The sequence below is a fragment of the Echinops telfairi genome, unplaced genomic scaffold (assembly GCF_000313985.2).
Source record: "Echinops telfairi isolate 266 unplaced genomic scaffold, ASM31398v2 ScPeMD7_60;HRSCAF=208, whole genome shotgun sequence".
NCBI classification, from domain to species: Eukaryota; Metazoa; Chordata; class Mammalia; order Afrosoricida; family Tenrecidae; genus Echinops; species Echinops telfairi.
In genome coordinates this window covers 7211447-7234048 of record NW_022103958.1, presented here as the reverse complement: position 1 = coordinate 7234048, position 22602 = coordinate 7211447, and the positions used below count along the sequence as shown (strand labels likewise).

The 22602-nt window shown below is 52.4% G+C and overlaps 1 protein-coding gene across 1 annotated transcript in view; it reads left to right on the top strand.

The window, feature by feature from the left end:
• EXT2 (exostosin glycosyltransferase 2) overlaps window positions 1–22602 on the top strand; it is a 139262-nt gene that overhangs the window by 5610 nt on the left and 111050 nt on the right. Inside the window, exons 3-6 of the mRNA XM_004708313.2 lie at window positions 2261–2377; window positions 9186–9381; window positions 14581–14720; window positions 17917–18010. Coding sequence (XP_004708370.1) covers window positions 2261–2377; window positions 9186–9381; window positions 14581–14720; window positions 17917–18010 — 547 coding nt within the window. The remainder of the gene's footprint in view (window positions 1–2260; window positions 2378–9185; window positions 9382–14580; window positions 14721–17916; window positions 18011–22602) is intronic.

Sequence of the window (22602 nt, the reverse complement as noted above, 5' to 3'; positions counted from 1 at the left end):
CCCCCACCCCCCGCTTTGTCCTGCTCCTGGATTCTGAGGAGACGGCCAGGAAGCCGGGGTGCCCTCATTTAGGAAGGAGCTGCAGATCAGAGTATTCGGCAGTTAGAAAGCAAAACACAAAACGCAACTGCCATCCAGTTGATGCCGACTCCTTGGGACCTTGTAGGACTGGCTAGAACAGTGCCGCTGGGCTTCTGAGACCGGGAATCTTTACAGGAGTAGCAAGCCTCGTCTTTCTCGCTCAGAGGAGCTGGTGGTTTCAATCTGCAGATCTTGCAGCGGGCAGACCAACCCCCTACGCCACCAAGACTCCCAGCTAGAAAACAGATGGGTGAGATTCAACTCTTCGTGTGGTCTGAAGTCTAAAACCATAGGTGGGCTCACTTCGGAATTATTTTACTCAGAGAAACCCAAGGACCTAGATCTAAGACAATGCTCAGTGAATAAATGTTCCTGCTGTCTCTATTTGTTTCCAAAACTGTGAAAAGGTGGTGGAGGTGGCATCTGACCTCAGCTGCCTTTAGCAGGGAGAAAGAGAATCACCCTCGTCAGCCCCAGGCAGTTCCTGGGAGTCAGAGGTCAGGCCTCCCTCCACCCTCCCACCTTCCTTACCAGTTCTCATCAGACTACTTCTCTTCCGGCTTCGCCAGTTCACTGCTGTGGCCAGACAGAACTCAGACCGTGCAAGTGTGGGGTTTCTTAGGGAAGTTAACAGGTTCTAAATCAAGATCAGAAATGCTCAGGACAGTTGTTGGCTCAGCAGAGCCTCTTCCCAACCATGCCTGCCCCCAGATCTCTCTCTGGTCCTCCGCCTCTCAGCCACAGGGCCCCTTGGTTCTCTGCCCTGCTTGGGCAGTGTCACAGAGCTCTTTCACCACTGCCAGCGGCCCTCGAGGACAGGGCAGAACTGTCCCCGTGAGTTTCCAAGACGGTGACTCTTTCCAGGAGTAGAAAGCCTCGTCTTTCTCCTGCCAGGGCTCCTACTGAGAGATAAATCATTATTAAAATACTATGTCTTTTTCTGTTCTTTCTGTGGGCTTGTACGTACATATACACACAGATCTATTTTATTTTAATTTAGGTGGGACCTAACTGCAAGGTCAGCAGTTCGAAACCACCACCCACCCTTCTAATCCCTCAGAGAGTTACAGTCTTGGAAATGTTCAGGGGCCAGTTCTACCCTGTCCTGTGGGGTCACTCTGAGTCTGCATCAACTGGCTGGCAGTGAGTTTTTTTGGAGTTTTGGGAGCGTCCTATACATTACTGACCTTAGTGTGCTCGGAAATATTCTATGGTTACTATCATTGACATCTCTCCTCTTTGCTTATCTCCCCGCCCCCCAAACATCTCCTGTGTAGACAAGTACTGATGCCTTAAACCTGTGAAGGGAACTCCAGACCTGCCCCAAAGAAGAGCAGTGAGTTCAGGGGACCTTGCGGACCCTTTGCTCAGAGTCCGTTAGCCTCAAGTCAGGGCCAGTTTTATCTGAGCCGTGCCCCTCCCCCCTGAACTATGTTGAAACCCCAGATTTTATCACTGCACCGGGAAGAGTGTCAGTGCGGCTCTCTGAACTGTACAGATGGTTAAAACACAAACCAGACTCATGCCTAAGCACCTTAACAGCTATCCCAAGTACCCCACCGCGGTGTTTTCCATTGCGTGTGAAAGCTGGGCGCTGCACAAGCAGGACAGAAGAAGAATCGATGTGTGTGCGTTGTGCTGCAGAGGAATACCGGCAGTGCCACAGGCTGTTAAAGGACAAACCGATCTGCTTCGCAAGAAGTCCGGCCCGAGTGCTCCTGAGAGGCGAGGAGGGCCAGACTCCGCCTCGCACACTGTGGACATGTTGTCAGGAGAGGCCCGTCCCTGGAGAAAGACATCGTGCTTGGTCAAGTGGAGGGGCAGCGGGAAAGAGGAAGGCCCTGGACTCGATGGCAGTGAGTTTGGTTTGGGGAGTTTGGCAAGCAAGGACTGGGATCCCAGAGACTGGCTCTGGACTCTGATGCTTGTTTAAAAAGTAAGGGAAGACAGATTTGTGGGCCCAAGGGAAGTTGGGTGGCTCAGCTGGTGTCCAGGAGACGTGCATATAGGCACTGACCACAGCGTCCTGGATGAGAAGGGACTGGGGCAGCAGTAGTTGGCCTGGTTTAGGACTCCATGACTCTTCTCCTTTGCCTACCACAAACAGGACGGGCACTTTTCTTGTCCAGGCATGAAGACCTCACTCTCACCCTTCACCCTCCCCTCCCTTTGCTTCCAGGGCCCTGCTGGCAGGCGGTGGCTTTTCCACGTGGACGTACCGACAAGGCTACGACGTCAGCATTCCTGTCTACAGTCCCCTGTCGGTGGAGGTGGAGCTTCCAGAGAAGGGACCGGGGTAAGGTGTTCCCCCTGGGCAGATGCCTTGAGCCCTGCAGAGGTCCTGTGCGCTGGGGCTTACGGCCGTCACAGCGCCTGCCCGTGACAGGCCAGAGAGCCCGTGCCTCACCACTGTCCACAGCCCTGTTGACCTGCGAGGAGCCCCATCTCAGTAGATTCACAAGGCCATCTGAGCACGTTTTCCAAGCCAGAATTGAGGTGGCTCTCTGATCTCCTTTTCTCTTCTGTACTCTCTATATTAAAATAGTCAGTGTGACACGTTGGGCCACTCACAGCAAGACCGGCAGTTCAAACCCACCAGCTTCTCCACAGGAGCACGATGAGGCTTTCTGCTCCCATGAAGAGTCCCAGCCTCGGAAGCCACGGGGGCAGTTCTACTCTGTCCTGTGGGGTCGCTGTGAGTCGGCATGGGCTCGCTGGCAGCAGGCTCGGTCAGGGTGTGTTTCTACATCTAGACGTTCTCAGGTGTGGCTGCCACCCCCCACCCCGTCTCCTCTGCCCTCACCCGGCTCTCACCACCGCTCTGTTGGAGCCACTGGAGCCACCCCTTTGGGGGCACGAGGCATGCTGTTGTTGTTTCACGCTGTAGACTCGGCTCCGACCCACAGCGACCCAGTGCACCCTTGCATCCCCCATCAACCCTTGTATCAGTTACTATCACTAGGCATCCACTACTCCTGTGCTTCACAAACTGGGAAACCCAACAGAAACAATAAGAACCAAAATCAAAATAAGGTGGCAAGAATAAAATCATCATCATCATAATCAAAAAATAGCGAGTAAGAAAGCAAAGACACCATCAATATTTTTAAAAGCTAGGGAAGAAATTTTTGTCATGGGACAAATAAGAGATATTTGCCCCTAGAACAAACTCGGGTTGGGTGTATAGAGGTCAACTGGCCAAGTATCGAATTCTATCCAGCATAAGCAAGATTACAGTGGTCTCTGCTTGATAGTAAGGTGTTCGAGACTCTTACCTGTGGCTAGAGGGGACTTGCTAGTGGCTTAGTCTGACTAGATTCTCTGAAGATGGGTTTGGGGCTCCCACTGTCCTCCATAACCATCTACAAATTGGGTGTTCATAATTTTAGCCCTGATACTTTTCTCCATATTCAAGCTTTGTGATTGTCATCTTTGGATCACACAAGCTGGTGTGCGGCTTCCGTGTGGACTTAGTTGACTCCTCTCTTAGTTGCTGGTTGCTTGAATACAAGCCTTTAAGACCCCAGACACTATTCCGATTGATAGCTGAGCATCGTCTACTTTCTTCACCACACTTTGTTAGAGCACCCTCATCTTCAGTGATCCTTTCAGCAGGGCTACGGTATCAGAATGATCTGTTCTTGAATTGGGGAAAGAGTGAAGGAGGAGCCTAGACTCCATCTGCTTGTCCAGGGGGTTTGCACGTCTCTGGTTTGCTCGGGCGGTCGTAATAGGATCAAATCAAAACCCTGTAAGACCAACTGCACCAAAAGCAGCCGTAAGCCAGTCAGCAACCAAACAAACAGAGCACACACACATACAAGCAGTGAAGCCAAACCCATATGAACAAAGAAGTACAGCATTGTCAGGCACCCCCCGTTACACATCGACTGTACTATTAGAATCATCAGTATTCTCCAGGACTCATAACTGCCGGCACTGTCGGCGTGAGGAGTCTGTGCCAGTACCGCTTCCCCCTGAGCTGAAACCCACGAGCTTGACTCCATACAGTTCGATCACCCCCTTGATTGGGCTCTTTTTACCCTAAGTCAGGGGATTGATGCCAGGGGGATCTTCCTAGATCAAGTCTGCCACGTGCAGATCAGAACCGGTCATGCCACTGCAAGATGGGAATAGAGGTACTACATCGATGGTGATCCTTGGTCCCTTTCCATTGGACACCCACCGAACCAGGGGTTCCCCCAAATGTCCAATGACTGCCACTTCCACAGTTCTGGGGCAGCTACTCTCTGTTTCCTCTCCCGTCCGAGTCCCCCAGTCCTCAGTCCAAGGGTGCAGGCAGCTTCAAGGCAGGGTTCAGTTCATTCAGCCGGGCCTCTTTGTTAAGTCCTTCGGTGCAGCCCCTGTGTTATGCCATGCTGCCGGCAAGGTCAGCTTCCATGAGCATCCCGGTGCTCAGTCCATGGCGTGGTTCACTGAAAGTTGGGTAGAAACATATTTGTAGCGTCTACCCAGGAACACATAATCTGGCCCATTGTCCCCCGAGGTTCCCCACGCTCATTGTTTAGCATCCCTTCCCCGCTGTGAGGCTACTTCTCCCCAATCACCCGCCATACTCACCAACAGACCTACCAGCGTCTCCTCCACAATGGAGCTGGTCCCCTCTTCTAGTCTTGGCTTGAATTCCCGGAAAGCTGCTCTTTCCATTCCTGTGGGGGCCCACCGATAGGCCCCAGCCTTATGTCCATGTTGTATAGCCCCCAGGTGCCCCAGCTGATTTCTCTGTGTACCTAAGTTGAAATGTAGATCCTGATTTCGTCTCTCTGGGGGCAACTGGAAGGAACTGCTTCATAGCCCTGCCAGCGAGTAGCCCGACTGGTGGCCCTTGGGGGACAGCTGGGGTTTCTGCCACAGGCCCAGGATCTTCACATGGCATGTTGGCCGGGCAGTAGAGATGAGGAATTGCAGCAAGTTGTGAAAGGAGCCTCGTGGTACAGTTAAGTGCTCAGCCATAAATAGTCAGTGGTTCAAACCCACCAGCTGCCCTTTGGGAGGGGGATGAGGCCGCCTACTTCCGGGCAGACCATAGCCTCGAAGACCCTTGGAAGGGGGCAGGTCTGAGCTGTGAGCTGGTGGTTCCAGGGTTGCTGTGAGCCAGTTCCACTGTCGGTGCTGGGTTGGCTTTCTTTTGTTTAGTAGGTGGGGAAATGTTGGTTGAAGCTGAAAAAAAAGAAAGTGGAGATTCCGTCTGTGCTCGCTACTCCGATCGCCTCCCCTCCCCCGTGTTTCCTGTTGCCATGTCTCCCCTTTCCTAGCCCTTCAGGCCTCTGTCCTTGGGGAAGGGCTGCCCTTTGGGTCTGAAGTGGCTCCTTCTTCAAAGGTGTGTGCTTCTCGCTGGTGTTAGAGTTCCCCTTAGCACCGGGCAAGCCTGGCTTTGCTTCTTTTTAGGTTAATGATTTTGCGTTTTGGTCCCCATTCTTCTCCCACCCTGTCCAGGCCCTGCTCGCCCCATCCCGCGCAGAGCAGGTGGCCGTGGCGGAGGCCCCCCCCCAGCTCTGCCCCATGTTAGCACGGCACCTGGTTGTGGTCACAGCTCTGAACAGGCTGAGGGGACAAGGACCTGGGGCAAGTCCAGGTCAGAGCGGTGCCGGCTCCAGTGGCCGCCTCTGGGGGCGCCTCTCAGGCAGGACGTGCCGCGTCCCCCAGCAAGATGACGGCCTGTGAAGTGTTGTCTGTCACCAGGATGTCCCCAGACTCGGCACCCAGAATTTTTACTGGATTCTAATCACATAGGAGCCCTGGGGCGGTGAGCTGGCTACGCCTTGGGCTGCTAGTGATAAGGCTGGCAGTTTGAATCCACCAGCTGCTCCGAGGAAGAAAGATGAGGTTTTCTGCTCTTGTGAAGGTCTGCAGTCTTGGAAACGCACAGGGGCACGTCTGCTCTGCCTGTAGGCTCACCATGCATTGGAAATGGCTCCGTGGCTCTTGAGAGTTTTTTGTGCCACACAAGAAAGGCGCCCTGGTGGTGCTGTGGCGTAAGCGATGGCCTGCTCATCCCAAGGTCAGTGGTTCAAGCCCACCAACTGCTTCTTAGGAGACAGGTGAGGGCTGTGTATCCCCCTCTATAGGGCGGCTATGAGTTGGCAGTGGGTTTGGTTTGGGCTTGGAGTGGCATACAAATGGTGCCACAGTGATGTTGACACTATTGCTTGATAATCGCCCCATCATCGTCATCGTCTGGTCCTATCCAACTCCCCATGACCCAGGATTGTGGTCAGTGGAGGGCTGCACTCCATGGCTTTAGGGAGCAGATCTCCCGGCCCACTGAGGGCTCCTTGCGGGATGCCATCTTCCGACCTTTCAGGTAGCCGTGCAGTGCTTACCCAGCCTGCTCACCTGGGCGCTGCTTCCATGGGTTCTCAGTCTAACTCTGCTCGACATTCAGCCCAGGGAGGGAAACCTGAAAAGCGAAAGCATTTCTGAAAACAAACCCAGGTGAACACACTGCTCCAAAGAGTAAGCCTTTTCAGATCAGTCCTTTCAGAGACTGACCGTGTGGTAGTGGTGGTATTCTCTTATTTCATATAAACTCTCTAAGATGTCTATAGCCCTGGTGGGATAGTGGACCACTCACAGGGCTGCTTACTTCAAGGTCAGTGGTTCAAACCCACCAGCTGCCCCTCAGGGGAAAGATGAGGCTTTCTGCTTGTCAGGATGTGCAGCCTCGGAACTCACCGGGCCGTGCTCCTCAGCCCTGTCGGCTGGCTCTGAGTCAGAATCGAACATTTCCATACAGATGGACAAAGAAAGGCCCTATGTAGATCATTAAAGGTCTGAGTGTCTAACCAGCTCCCAGGGAGAGAGGAGGCTGTCGACTCCCGTACGTTGAAATCTTGGAAACCCACAGGGGGCAGGCCTGCTCTGACCTGTAAGGAGTCAGACTTGACCCCATGCCAGCAAGTTTGGTTTGTTTGGGGGAAGGAAGTTGCAGGATCTGGGGGACAGGGTCCTCCCCCGGCTGGCCAGTTGGCACACCTCCGCTGGGCAGTTTGGCTCCACAGTTGTGGTGTTTCTCTGACAAACAGTAGCCCCCCATGACTCCTCCCCATCCCTCCACCCGACAAAAGGTAGTGACAAAACCCAAGCAGACTGGTCAGCCCTTTCAGGGGTTAGGAGAAGGCAGGCCGGGTGGCCCCACAGCAGCGTTTTCAGTGGGTTTGTCGTCGTGAGAGTCGCTTTTTAGGACTTCCCACATCTCAGTGCCCGGAGCTGCGAGAACATTGTTTTTATTTTAAATCCCTCTACGTTTTTTGTTCCAAAGGGGAAGTGGAGATTGCTGCTATTGAAGGCCTCTTCCGACAGCTGGGCTGGCCTCGGCCCAGCCCCGGAATTCTTGTCGGTCTCCCTCCACAGGAACCAAACTGGGAGTTTCCAGCTGTTGTTGTGTGAGGGAGACTTCAAGTTCTCAGCGTGGTTTTCATTTAAATTTAGATATCAGCACCACTGGGAGGGAACTCGAAAGCTAGAGCTAGTAACGTTTTAGTCCGTAAAAGAAAAACAAGTCCACCTTAACATTTTTATTTTCTTAAAACGAACACGGGCCCTGCCTCCCGCTGACTGCCAGGCCAGGAGGTTTTCAGGCTCATTCACATCTGCACACGGACGCTGAAGACAAGTGATGGCTGGAGACCCCGTGACCTCAGTTGCTGAGGGTCTGAAACAGAGCTGGTGAAATCTGAGCCAGCGTCTTTCTTTACAGCAGTCACACACACACACACACACACACACACACACACACAACACCCCCATACACATCACCACCTGTATTTATTTCTGTATCTATAAAGATCTCTCTGTACACCTGCATATGGAGGGAGCCCCGGGAGCGCATTGGTTAGAGGTCACTGAAAGGTTAGTGGTTCGAAGCCACTCCACTGGAGAAAGATGAGCCCGCCTGCTGCCATCACTGTTTACAGTCTTAGGAACCCTATGGAGCAGTTCTGCCCTGCCCTGTAGGGTCCCTGTGACAGCTGTGAGTCAGAATCAACTGATGGCACCTCGGGGGCAGGGATGGAGGGATGGAATGTATGCTGAAAACTCTGGATTCTTGTGGATGTGGCTAGTTCCTGCCCGCAGCACAGGAGAGCTCGGGGTCTCTCTCTCCGTAGGTGTGGGTTCATCCTGACTGTGAGAAATCTGTGTCCCATTGTCCTCAGTATCTGCACATATGCATATAAGGTGCCCTCACAAGCAACCCTGTAGGTCAGAGTAGAACTGCTCCTTAGGGTTTCTAAGACTCTAAATCCTTACAGGAGCTGACAGCCTCCTCCTTCCCCATCAAAGCAACTGGTGGGTTTGAACCACTGACCTTGGGGTTAGCAGCGCAAAGCTAAAACGGTCACTTAAACTGAGCCTAGGTAGTGTAGTGGTTAAGTATTCAGCTGAGAACTGAAAGGTCAGCAGTTTGAGGGAACAAGAGGTGGCTGTTTATATCTGATCTCTATAAAGATGTTCGGCCTTGAAAACCCCACAGAGCAGTTCTACCCTGTCCTACAGAGCTGGACTCCATTAAAAGTCAGTGGGATTTTCTGTGTCATTAAACCTCGCTGTTGCCACTGTCCCCTTCATGGCCCAGAGGAGCCTCCTCCCATCACCCAGATTCTGGCCCCTGATGTCATCCTTCCACTGCCATCCCATCTCCCCCGCCCCCATCACTCCTGGCAGATAACGCCCTCTTTCTTGGGTTCTGACCCAGAGGGACACCGCAGGGCCGAGGAGAACTGCCCGCGGGGTTTCTAAGGCTGCTCATCGTTACATACACAGGCTGCCTCGTCTTTCTCCTGAGGAGTAGCTGGTGGATGGACCCATTGATTTGATACAGAGGCGAGCATTACATCCGTGTCTCCAGGGCTCCAGAGTCTAAGAAATGAAGGACAGTATCCCTTCCTTTTCTCCGTTCCCCTCACCCCCAAAGACGGTGGGGTGTGGATTCACAGAAGGTGGAGTTCCGGCTCTTTCTCAAGTGCAGCCTCATGTTGCCCTTCTGGTGGCATCACCCACACGCGCACGGCCCTAAGTTTAGTGCCCACTGGCATTGTCTAATGTGTGCTGCTGCAACTTCCCTGTCACTTTCTCTCCCACAGCGCCCGGCGGTACTTCCTCCTCTCGTCTCAGATGGGCCTGCATCCCGAGTTCAGGGAGGAACTGGAAGCCCTCCAGGCCAAGCACGGAGACGCCGTGATGGTTCTGGATAAGTGCACCAACCTCTCGGAGGGCGTCCTGGCCGTTCGCAAGCGCTGCCACAAGCACCAAGTCTTTGACTACCCCCAGGTGCTGCAGGTGAGTGTGGGAGCTTCTCCTTCCAGGTGAAGTCTAGAAGACCATGTGGTGCTAAGCGAGAAGGCCTGTCTTGTGTTCTGGCTTTTTGTCAGGGAAAGAAAGGCACACAACTGGACCAATTGGTAACATCATGACAAACAGGGAAAAGATGGAAGTTACCAGGGAATTCATCCTGCTTGGATCCACAGCCAGTGCTCATCATGGACGCCGCAGTCAAGAGATCCAACAATGCAGCTCATCGGGCAAATCTGCACAGGACTTCTTTGAAGTGTGAAAAGCAAGGTGTCGCCTCGGGGACTGAGGTCCACCTGACCTACCCCGGCATTTTCATCTCATGTGCATGTGAAAGGAGGGCACGGCGTACAGATGACTGAAGGAGTCTCTCTTGGATGAGGAGTGCTCTGTCACCATGGGCTGTCGGAAGGACCAGGACATCTGTCTCTTGAGAAGGACGGCCAGGAAGCTCCATAGCGGCAAGGATGGCGAGACTTCATCTGTGTGCCTTGGTCTTCCCATCAGGAGAGACCAGTCCCTGGAGAAAGGACATGCTCGGTCAAGTGCAGGGCCAGCGAACAAGAACAGCACCCTCCACACGATGGGATGACACAGTGGCTGAAGCAGTGGGCTCAAACCCAACAATTATGAGGATGGCCATGCAGGACCAGGCAGTGTTGACTTCCGTTGTACGACGGCAGTGGTTCTCAACCTGTGGGTCGCGACCCCGCTGGGGGGGTGGTGTCCAATGACCCTTTCACAGGGGTCGCCTGACTCATAACAGTAGCAAAATGACAGTGATGAAGTAGCAATGAAAATGATTTTCTGGTTGGGTGGCGGGGGTGGGAGTGGGGGGTCACCACTACGCGAGGAACTGTATGAACGGTCGAGGCATGAGGAAGGTTGAGAATCACTGGTCTAGGGTCACGGTGAGTCGGAAGTGACTGGACCGCACCTAGCAATAATGACAAGCAGGTCACTGGTAGCGTCCTGGGACTGGCTGGCCCCAAAGCCCCAGGCGGAGGAGCAGCAGCAGCGTCCCTGCCTGACATACTACGGCACAGCGGCTGGGAAAGGGGACACCAAGGTTCTAGTCACTGGGATACTTTTTAAAAGCGCACTGATTCATTCAGGGAGCCATGCATATAGCAAGGAGCTGGTTGGCGCAATTTTTTTTTAATCTCCAAAGAGTTGGCCCATGCTGAGATTATGAATACTTTCCCGCAGAAAGTGCTGCGTTCCCCTCTGGAATGTCTGACTGATCACAGTGGTGAGGAGCGGTCTCCTGGTGACCTTTGTCTAGACAGGAAGCATGGCTATCGGCTCGTGGGGCCACAGCTGGAGGCCGGCTCTCAGGTCAGGCCACTCCACCTGGCCTCGAGGGGCGCCCATATGTCCACACTGGCTGCTTCCTTGTTTATCCCCGAGGAGCTTGGAGGATTGCGTTTCCATGTATATATATATATATATATATATATATATATATATATATATGAATGTTTCTTTTTCTCTCCATTTCAAGGTTAAACAGTTTCATTTTACTTTTCTTTTTAATTCCTGCTCCCATTTCCCAACCCCCATTTTTTCTTTTCCTCTCCTGAAAAGGTAAAATGGAGAGACACTGAGGGGTGGCCAGTGAGGGGCTTTCTTACCCTGGCCTGCCCAGGGCAGTGGGCTTTCTCCTGTGGGGCCCTCATTCTGCATCTCTGGAAACGTTCCACCCCACTTCTGGAAAGAGCTGGAGCACGAGTAGTGACCGTACGGCATTGCTGGCCTCAGCAGAGGAGGACATAAGCCGTCAGTGAGCTTAGGGGTGTGCGTCAGGATCAAATGACCGGAAAGGGCTTCTAACAGGCTCTCGTGCGCTTAGTTATGGCCAACAAAGAACAACCAGAGTGAGTCCCAACATGCTCACATGGACGGTTTAAAGGCGAGGAGGAGGAGGAGGAAGCCTTTTTGCTTTCATTGGCTTTATGGTTTCTAAGTGGAATTTGTCTGTCTTAATGTCTTTTCAACACCACGTGCCTGTCACTTTGTCACACTGTGGCGGTTTGCCTGTTGCTGTGATGCTGGAAGCTATGGGCACTGGCCTTTCAAACACCTGCAGGGCCCCCAAGGTGAACAGGCTTCACAGAGCTTCCAGACTGAGAACAGACTAGAAAGAAGGAGCAGGCTGTCCATGTCTGAGGCATTACCACTGACACCCGCTGGGTAGCATCAGCACATTGCTGGTCACTGAAAACCTCGTGCACAGACTCAGAACAGCGCCAGATGAGCCCTCAGCGTGGGCACTGACAATACGACTGCGGAGGAGCTGCCTTCTCAAAGGAGAGTCGGCCATAATGATGCAGACGGGGAAAGCCTTCAGGGCCTCTATTTGCTAATGGGGCATTGCTCAAAGCGAGAAGAAACAGTTGCAAGCATCAATTCATAATTGGAACTTGGAATGAAGGCAGTGTGACTCTAGGAAAATTGGAAGTCATCAAAATTGAAATGGAACTCATAGAGATCGATATTCTCGGCGTTAGTGAGCAGGAATGGACTGGTATTGGCCATTTTGAATCAGAAAACTGCATGGTGTACTCTGCCAGGGATGGCACTATCTGATGACGGTGTTACATTCATCATCAGAAAGGGTGTTTCAAGAGCTATCTTGAAGTACAGTGTGTGAGAGGATAATGTCTACCCACAAACAAGGAGATCTAGTCAATAGGACTTTTCTTCAAATGTGTGCACCAACCACCGAAGTTCAGAAGAAAACCTTACAACTCTGCCTGTGGGGCAGTCACTTGATGGGCACAGAAAACGGTATTTCCCCCTGGGGAGCAGCGGGTGGTTCCTACCCGCTCACCCTGTGCATAACAGCCCAGCCCCTAACCCACTCTGCCACTAGGGCTCAGTACCACCAAAGAAGTTAAAGAATTCGACCAATGTCTTGAGCCTGAAATCGATCAAACATGCCGCCAGGATGCATTGATAACTAATTGGCGATTGGAATGCAAACGCTGGAAGGAACAGTAGTTGGAAAATAGAGTCTTTGTGATAAAAACCAAGCTAAAGATGGCATGATAGAGTTTTGCAAAACCAACGACTTCTTCATCACAAATACCTTTTTGCAACACCACAAAAGGTAACTGTACGTGTGGACTTCTCCAGGTGGAATACACAGAAATCACATCACTACATCTGTGGGAAGAAATGATGGAGAAGCTCAATCTCAGCGGCTAAAGCCAGGCCAGGGGCTGACTGGAACAGGCCATCAATTGCTTATATGTAAGTTCTGGTTGAAGTTGAAGAAAACTAAAACAAGTCCACAAGAGCCAACATTATGACCGTCAGTGTATCCCACTGGAATTTTTTTTAATATTTTCTTTTTTTTTTAAATCATTTTACTGGGGGCTCGTACAACTCATCACAATCCATACATCCATCCATTGTGTCAAGCACATTTGTACATTTGTTGCCAATTGGGGGATTGTGCAACTCATCACAATCCATCCATCCATCCATCCATCGTGTCAAGCACATTTGTACATTTGTTGCCATTATCGTTCTCAAAACATTTGCTTTCTGCTTGAGTCCTTGATATCAGCTCATTTCCCCCCTCCCTCCCCACTCCCACCTCCCTCATGAACCCTTGATAATTTATAAATTATTATTAATTTGTCATATTTTATACTGTCCGATGACTCCCTTCATCCACTTTCTGTTGTCTGTCCCCTAGGGAGGAGGTCACATGTAGATCCTTGTAATTGGTCCCCCTTTCTACCCCATCCTCCCTCTGCCCTCCCGGTATCATCATTCTCAGCACTGGTCCTGAAGGGATCATCTGCCCTGGACTCCCTGTGTTTCCAGTTGCTATCTGTACCAGAGTACATCATCTGGTCTAGCCGGATTTGTAAGGTATCCCACTTGAATCTCAAGAACAGATTTGCTGCAATGAGCACTCATGACAGAAGACCTGATGGGCAGTGGGAGGACATCTAGACCATCATTCACGAAGAAGGCAAAACGTTGCTTAAAAGACAGGAAAGAAAAGATCAAAGCGGATGTCAGAGGAGGCTCTGAAACTTGCTTTTCCTTGTACAACAGTGGTTTTCAACCTTCCTCATGCCGCAACCCTTTCATGTAGTTCCTCGTGTTGTGGTGACCCCTAAACAGAAAATTATTTTCGTTGCTACTTCCTAACTGTAATTTTGCTACTGTTATGAATCAAGTGACCCCTGTGAAAGGGTTGTTCGACCCCCAAAGGGGTCCCGACCCACAGGTTGAGAACTGCTGTCGCCCAATGTTAACTTTTGTCACCCATGGGTTCACTACGGTTTGCAACCAATTCCGTGGCAGCTCACCACAGTAGTGTCTTTTCAAGCCATTGTCTTTGTGTAGCGTGCGTCCTCTATGTACAAAGCGCACTGCTGTGTTCTGTGGGGAATAGAGATGGGGAGAGGGGACTCTAGAGAGCCCTCAAGAGCACGGGGACACACCCAGAACAGAGGCCAAGGGTCGGCTGGGACGGGCACTGGAAGAAACGCTCAGACTGGGCTGTGATGTGTTGACCTAAGGCTTAAGGCAAAAGAGATCAATCAGTCTCTGGGAAGTCAGGCCACTGAATGGCCAGCGGAAGACTTTTGACGTTGGTTCTGAACATTTTCCCAATGCTCACAGTGGTGCCTTGAAGTTAGACAGAAGCATGGAACTGCAAAAGCCGGTGGTTAAATGATTCAAGTCCTGCTGGTGTGAGCTATTACCTTCTAGCTTTCTTGGGTCAAGTTACCTGAGTGGACATTTCACTGTGTGTGGGCATGGGGGGTGGGGCTGGGGTAGAGCCCACAAGTGGTCAGGGCTCTAAGAAATAAGTTCAAATTAGCTACCTGGAACCTGGAAGTCCCCGGGTGGTACAGAAGGTTTAATGGGCTGAGCTGCTAACTGGGACGTTGGGGGATCAGGTCTACCCAGAGATGCCTCAGAAGAAAGGGTGGCAAGAACCCCTCCCTCCAACCGTGTGCAGCACAGTCCTGCCCCGACACACGGGGGCCACCAGGAGCCAGCTGCCAGTGTGGCTTTTGGTTTCCCGTGAACTTGAGTGTGGACCACATCCAGTACAAGGAGTGGCTTCAGCTCCAGGAATGTGGGGTCTGCGAGGTCAGAGGGGGTAGATAGGCAGAGCGGTTTTCTAATAACCTGCCTTGGCTCACGTTTCCGCAGGAGGCGACTTTCTGCGTGGTTCTTCGAGGCGCTAGGCTGGGCCAGGCGGCGCTGAGTGATGTGCTGCAGGCTGGCTGCGTCCCCGTGGTCATTGCAGACTCCTACATCCTCCCTTTCTCGGAAGTCCTTGACTGGAAGAGGTGGGCCTTTATTACTCGCTAGTGAACTTCCGAAGGAGCCCTGGTAGCGTAGTGGTTATTCGCTGGGCTGCTGACCCTAACGGCAGAGTTTGAAACCACCGGCCACTCCTCGAGAGAAAGATGAGGCTTTCTACTCTCGTCAAGAGTGGCAGTCTGGAGAACCCACAGGGGCAGCTCTGCCCCGTCTTCCAGCGTCACCGTGGTCCTTATCCACTTGAGGGCAGGGAGAGAGGGCCTGGAAGTGCATGCATGCGGTCCACACGTCCTGTTCATTTCTGCCACATTGTCCTGTAGGAGGGGCAGGGGAGGGACCTAGTGCTGGGGACTGGCTAGCTGAGGCCCCCATTTGGCAGGCTACGTGTTTTTGCATGAAGAGTGTTATTTACAAACACGCCCACTCACTAAACGTCGGTGGCTGCTTGTGTGCTCCCAGGGCCGAGTGGTGTACTTGCGACAGAGATGGTATGGTGCACAAAGATGAGCAATATTGATGCCCCTGCCCTTAGCAAGAAAGAAAGGTTGACCCCTGGCCTGCAGAGGTGGTTTTCTCAACTGGACTTCTGCTGAGATTCGCCTCACCAAGCACACTGCTGTCTCGTCAATTCCAACTCGTGGCGACCCTGCAGGGCAGACTAGACCTACCTCGGGGTTTCTGAGACTGGAACTCTTTATGGGAGTAGAAAGCCTCATCTTTCTCCTGTGGAGCAGCTGGGGGTTTTGAACTGTGGGTAGCAGCCCAGCCCAATGTATAACCCACTGCATCACCAGGAAGGATTTGAAGAAGAAAAAAAAGACAATTCCTGGACCCTATTCCCAGACTTGCTGCCATAGTCGATGCCGACTCATAGCACAGGGTAGAACTACCACCGTGAATTTCTGCGACCCTAACTCTTTAGAGGAGCAGAAAGCCTTGCCGTCCTCCCTCAGAGCAGCCGGTGGTTTTGAACTGCTAACCCTACTGTTTGCAGCCCAGTTTGGAACCATTGTGTCACTAGGGCTCCTTGACCAGATCCCAGGGGGTCTGACTTTCTAAAGCCTCCTTGGCTCTGATTTGTAGCCACAACATCCCGCATCCCCAGCTCCAGAGTCACTGTTGAATCTACCTTTTGTACCGGCTCAGGGTCGAGTGTCTGCACGTGGACAGATGCTGAGGAACATGCCCAGGCTGGCTTTTGCTTGGTCAGTACTGCCATGAACGCAACGATTCCTCTTTTCTCTGCTTGCTTTGAAGGTGAAACATGATTGAAAATTAGTTCCTTTTATATCGATATTAATGTGTCTCAGGCATGCCCTTGCCTCCAATGCTTAATTGCATCCTCTGTTCCCAACTCTGATGTTTCTCTCCCAGTCTGAGCACCACGGGCGTTTGAACCACCTGAGCTGAACGCATTCACTCGCTCACTCGGGCCGCCGCCGTCGTCTCACATGTGCAGAAAGTCGGCCCTTTGATCTTGAGGCAGTCGGAACCCAGTGGGGAAGGCAAGCCCCTCTCCACCCCTTGGCCGATCACACAGGGGGTCACAGGGGCAGCAGCTCTAAGCTGAGATGGGAAGGAGAGTCTTACAAGGATCAGGCGCTCCTTGAGTAGTTGTAAGGGTTCCTGGTGGCATAGTGGTTAGGCATTGAGCCACTCACTTCAAGGTCAGCAGTTAGAAACCACCGGCCGCTCCAAGCGGGACAGATGGGGGGCTTTCCCCTCCCATAGAGAGTTCCAGCCTCGGAAATGGAAACCCACAGGGGCAGTGCTACCCTGACCTCCAGGTCGGAACGAGTCAGCATGCACTTGATGGTAGTGAGCTTGGCTTTGTGGTTTTGAGTAGTTGTGACTGTGGATACACAGTGGAGCTCTGAAGCTAGTGCTGGCTAGCTCTGTGAGCCTGGAAAATGACGTCATCTCTTCTGAGCCTCAGTTTCCCATCTGTATCCTCAGTGCCACTGAGTCGATTTCAACTTAGAGGACAGGGCTGACCTGCCTCTGTGGCTGCCCAAGAGTGTAACTCTTTACGGGAGTAGGAAGCCTGGGCTTCTCCCGTATGCTGCCTGCCAACCACATTTCTTGACGGACAGTGTCAGAAATAGCAGCGCCCACCTCAGCGATGGCAGCCTGTCACCTACTTTGAATGTAAGTCTCTCTCCACCTTTCTGGCAGTAATCCAATGCCACCATTATGTTCTTGAAAGGCTCGCCACGCCCCTGCCGAGTGTGTCGCACACTCCAGTGCTTCAGCCTGTCATTCTCCGCATTCCCCTTAGCCCTACTCATTGCAGCCCACAAGTGGGGCACGGCTGCACCGGTTCCCAGCAGTTCAAAGACCTTCATTCCTGTGGCTTGTTCAGCCCTGCAGGCAGAATGAGCCTGGGACGTAATCATAGAATTGCCACCCATGCCTTTGCCCAAAGCCCTCTAAAGCCTTCCCATCTCCCAGTCAGAAAGAGCGAAGTCCTTACAGAGGTCTGAAAGTCAGAGGTCTAGGACCCTCCCTTGCCCTTCTCCCCTCGTCTCCCATGGCTCTCCTTGCTTCCTCTGCTTCGCCCTCACGGGTTTCCTTGCCGTGCCTGGCACCTGCCTGACAGGTGGTTTCCGCAGGGCCCTTAACTTCTCTGTCCTTCGGCTCAGATACCTCAGTCCTCTACTCTTCCCCCAGGTGTCCCGGGGATTTCTCTCCCCTTCCTGGCCTGCTCTGTTCACCGTTGTCTTGATAGCACCCAGGACATAGTAGGCGCTCCATATGTACATGCAGTGGGCCTCAGGAAGTCCCAGGAAACTTTCCACGATCTTTTCATCCCATTTTTCCACGAAGGTTTTTTTTTAAGTGCCTTGACTGAATAATGGATAGATTGGAGTCGGTAGTTAAGGGAGAAGGGGAACGGTTAGCTCAAAGAAGGAGCGGAGGCCAGGAAAGAATAGGGCACGGATGCTCCAGGGCCTGTGGACGGGCAGAGCATGGCATGGTCAAGCAATGGGAAGGGTCCTACAGTGGCTAGAGCCTGGACGGAGTGCAGGGGGCGGGCGGGGGGGTGGGGGTGGCGCAGGGGGCAGGGGCGGTGCACGTGAGCAGTTGAGTGGTTGAGTGAGCACCAGGAACGCTTTTGGAAAGTTCGGCCAGGCGGAAGGGGAGGGCCGGGCGGCGGGGTTGAAGAGCGCTGGGCCTCGCTGCTGCTTGTGAGGACGACAGGCTGTCTGTTTATGTCCCCAGAGCATCGGTGGTTGTACCAGAAGAAAAGATGTCGGACACCTATAGTATCCTGCAGAGCATCCCCCAGAGGCAGGTTGAAGAAATGCAGAGGCAGGTAAGAGGCTGGGTTCAAGCAGCATCGGGGTGGGTCAGGTGGTGACCCGGGGCTGGAGGTCTTGCTCACGTGGGGACAGAGGGACTACACGACTGTGTGAGTGGACTCTGTCTCCTCCGCTGTATCGACGAGCCAGACCCAACAGCTAGGAGAGCCTGCGATTCTGGTTTTCATCTACCGGTCCACTTCGCATGGTGTAAGTCAGGTTTGACAGAACACTGCTTGGGCGTGCACTGGAGCACACACACGCGGTTTTCTACTGTTTCCTGTCGATTCTCCAATTCATCGCAGTGGCCACACCAACTCAAGACCCTACTCATGATGAAGGAGGGGGGTGATTAAGGCAGTTTAACGAACTGCAAGGCGGGTGAGAGTTGCTCAGTCCGTGCCTGTCACAAAATTCTTTCAGGACTGATGGCTAATCAATGCCCAGGAGGCATGCCACTCTGCTCTCAGCCTCAGACTGGAAGGCATTCAGCAAGCCCAGCCCCCTGAATTATGTGCTCCCTCCAGTAAGGCTCAGCCGGAAGGCACTCAGCTTGGCTTCCGTGGGTCAGCAAGCCAATTAAGTGCCCGGGGATGCCCCCTCCACATGCCAGCTTCCTGCACAGAGGCATGCAGCTTGTCTTGCCCCGTGGGTCGGGAAGTCCACCCCCAGTTCCGTGCTCTGACACCTCATTGTGCTGCTGCTCTTCTGGATCCAGGAGGGCCACTGTGCAAGGGTCTGGGGTCTAGAGGACATGCTCCACTCCTGGCTATTGCTGGTCATGAGCCCCCCTCTTCCTGCTTCCCATTTTTGACACAGCAGAAGAACACTCCAGGGAATCCTATTCGCAATTACAGGTGGATCCTTACAGTATCTTTCTCCCACCTTCTTATCAGACCTATGCAAAGAAAGGACGTGTGATGGGAGTGAAAGACTTTGGCTAGAAGAACCACAGTAGATAAGGAGCCTGTCTTGTTAAACTTGTCCAGAGAGGGCCTCTGGCTTCGAAGGCAGTCACCTGGCTATGTAGAGCGGGAAGCGGATCTGGGCTGCGTACTGCTCTTCAATACATTTTCAGGGAGGAGGCTGCTTTTACTTCCACCTTTGCTCCCACCCGAAGGTGCTGAGCTCCTGGGCTTCCTTGGGATCACCAGGGTCTTTCTCTGCTCCAGGGTTAGGATGCAGTTGCCTAGGCTGTGGTCAGTGAGCACCCCACCCCCGTCTCTTCAGGCTCCCTGCTGCCTTGCTATTCCCTCTGCTCCAATTCTTGTGATCGGAGGGGTTCATGCCTGCATGGAAAACCACCTCCGCGAACCGTGGGACAGTTTCAAGTTCTGGAGGACTTTCTGGCACCACGAAGGGGGATGAACTCCTGAGACTATTGTCCCGAGACTTTTATCCTCCCAACAATGAACATTTATTAGAACTCTGTGGTCAGATATAGGAGGCTCTTTTTTTCCCCCCTTGAATTCGAGAAAAACTGTGACTGAGACCTGATGGCACCTAACAACAACAAAGGTCGTTCTTCAGCCTTAAACAGAAAATATTAAAAAAAAACCAAAGCAAAACAACAAGCACTGGTTTAGCTTGACGAGCAAAAACACTACCTTGAACATTCTGTTCTTTTGAGATCTGTATGAGGTCGAGCTGACAGCGGCCCTGCGGACAACAGGACTGTCTAGGGCAGGGGGTCTTTGTTCAGGAGGGGGGAGTGACTCAGAACAGGGCAGGGGGTGGGGACCTGCGAGACTCACTCGAAGGACAGGATGGGTGTCGCTGAGTGGCATGTGTGGAGACGTCTGTGATGGTTCGGGATTCCGTCTGTTAGACTTCCCTGGGTAATGACGGGCCTGGAGGCCGACCTATCAGTGAAGTTCCAGCCTGATGACACCTCCTTGACGGTGTGGCCTTGTCTAAGAAAGAGCCTGAGCAGAGTGGGCTCCTTGGTGGCTCTTGGCCTTTTGCGGGAGCTGGCGTCTGGCTCCTCCGTCTCCTATTGCCTTACCTGGGAGGGTCTGCAGATTCTGGAGCCGTCAGACTGCTGATGGCAGATGCATTTACCTCTGCATCTGCCAGCCTGTGCGCCCCCACCTCCACCCTTGCCACCTCTGCTTGGACATCTTGCTCCCTGTTGGCCAGCTTCCATGAGTCAGGAGAACCGCAAATTGAGCCAGGCTGGCCTTCCCCTACTTTTCCAGCTGTGTAAGCCATTTATTTATCGATATCAATCTATTTATCTACAAACATATACAAGTGTCACTGGTTTTTGCTTCTCTGGAGAACCCAACTTAGCACATGGTTGACTTGGCATGTACTTTGAGTATATGTGTGTTAACAACAGTAACAACATTTTACAAAATGAAATTTAGAAAGATTCCCCTTAATTATTTTCTCAGGGCTTTAGGAGGGAGTGGAGGTCAATGGCTCTGTTCAGCCCCCCCCGCCACCCCGGACACCCCCTTCATGTGGTCCTGAGTTTCTTAAAGAGATGGCTGCATCACGCATCGATTAAGGGTATAGGTTGAATTGGGCCTGGGTTGAATTCCAGCCCTGCTGGTGACCGATTCTGTGCCTTCTGGGCAAGTACCTACCTTCTCTTGGCCTCAGTCAGGTTCCCTATGAGAACATTTTGGAATTCCAACCAAAACTGCAGGTTCGTTTCGTCCCCCAAGCAGGTGGTTTTCCTTGTCCCCACAGTAGCAGCTTGTATGGACACGCTTCCGGCCTTCAAGATTGTTAGCAAACCACTGACCTCATCTGAGTTCAGAACAGCAGGCTGGAACTTTCTAGATTTCGCTCTAAACCAGAGGTGGGGATCCTTTTTTGTCTAACGACCTCACCCCAAATGTGATTACTGAAACTGCATTTATTTGGTGGGGTGTGTGATGTTAGCTGGTATTGGTGGTTTGGGGAACCTTAGGCGGGAGCCCTGGTCGTGTTGTGGTTACAAATTGGTCAGCAGTTTGAAACCACCAGGTACTTTCCTGGGAGAAAGATGGGGCTTTCTACTCCTGTTGACAGTCACAGTCTTGGAGACCCACTGGGGCAGTTCTACCTGTCCTTAGGTCGCCATGAATTATGAACGTGATAGTAGTGAGTTTTGAGTTTGAAGCCATAGATTGTCTAGGAAGAAAGAAAAAGGAAAAACAGAAGGTTAAAAAGAAAAAAAGAGCCAGTTTTCCCCAGTTACCTTCTACACCCCACGCCCTTCAAGTTGGGAAAGAGTGAATCACTTGATTTGGGAGCAGAGTCGGCACCCAGGATTCTCTAGTTCCACGGGGCCTGGTTTGGGAACCCAGGCCTGAGCCTGGCTGGCGACTTCCGCTGTCGCTCAGATGAAGAGCAGTTGAGCCAGAGTGAACACGGGCCATTCAAAACTAGGTGTTCTATGTGCTTTGGCTACAGAGGGATACAGACCCGGAGTCCAAAGGCTTGGAGTTGGACCCTGGCTCTGTCCCCATTAGTTAGGGGACCATACTGAGTCACCCAGACTCCCAGGCTCTGTTTCCTCATTGATGAGATGAAGGGCTTGGCTAAGCCGTAGAATGTTCCGGTCAGCTTTTAAAATCCGCCTGAAGCCTGTTCCCAGGAGGACCATTGTTCTCTTGGACGGCTCCCATAACCAAGGGGTCATCTTTTCTCCCCTTGAGCACCATGAGCCCTAGGGCTGATTACTTCTCTGGGTGGTGGATAAGGAGCCCTGGTGGCCAGCAGCTGAGTGCTCATCTGCGAAGGCCCTTTGAACCCAACAGCCGCTCGTGGGAGAAAGCAGTGGCAGTCTGCGTCCATCAAGATCACGGCCTTGGACACCCTGCAGGGCAGTTCCACAGGGCTGCTGTGTCGGGATCGCCTTGATGGCAGGGGGTTTCGTTTGGTGGTTGATACCCTCCCTGCATGTGCCAGCTCACAAGATCCAGGCTGTCTTGGCACCTTGCTGCTCCCTGTCTAATCGCTCCCAGTTTCTGAGAGCGCCTTCCCTAGTGTTCTTTCCTGACTGCCCGAAGCACTCCTCCCCAAAGCCCCATGAGGTCTTGCTCCCTTTCCTCCAAGGAGCCTTGTTCCCCAAACCATCACCCTTCTGAAAATAGAGGAGAAATGATCTGCGCCTGCACTTCCCAGTTAGATTCAAAGGATGATGAGGTGCAAGTGCTAGGTACCAGTAGCACCTGCCCTTCACCTTCCAAGTTGTGACAACTGAAAATCAAGTTGATTCCAACTCTTGGTGACCCTCTCTGTGGTTTTTGAAATTATGAATTTTTGTAGGAGCAGCCAGCCTCAGCTTTCTCATACCTCGCTGGTGGGTTTGAACTGCTGATGTTGCAGGTAAGAGCCCAATGTCTGACCCACAGTGCATATTGCCAAATGTTTCCTTGGGTCAGCTTTGCCCCTCGGAGACTGAATTCTAATTCTATCCCAGTCAACAGAGCACCACTGTTGCTTTAACAACTAAAGCCTCACCTCTGTCAAATTACAGCGTTCTTTTTTTCTCTAGGATCCTTTCCAGGATCCGCTTAAGTTTAGTACGTGTGTTAGTGATAAAGTTATATTTACCAGGTTTAGCGTTAGGAGGAGGGGGAGGGGGAGGGTGAGAACTACAGTTAGGGCC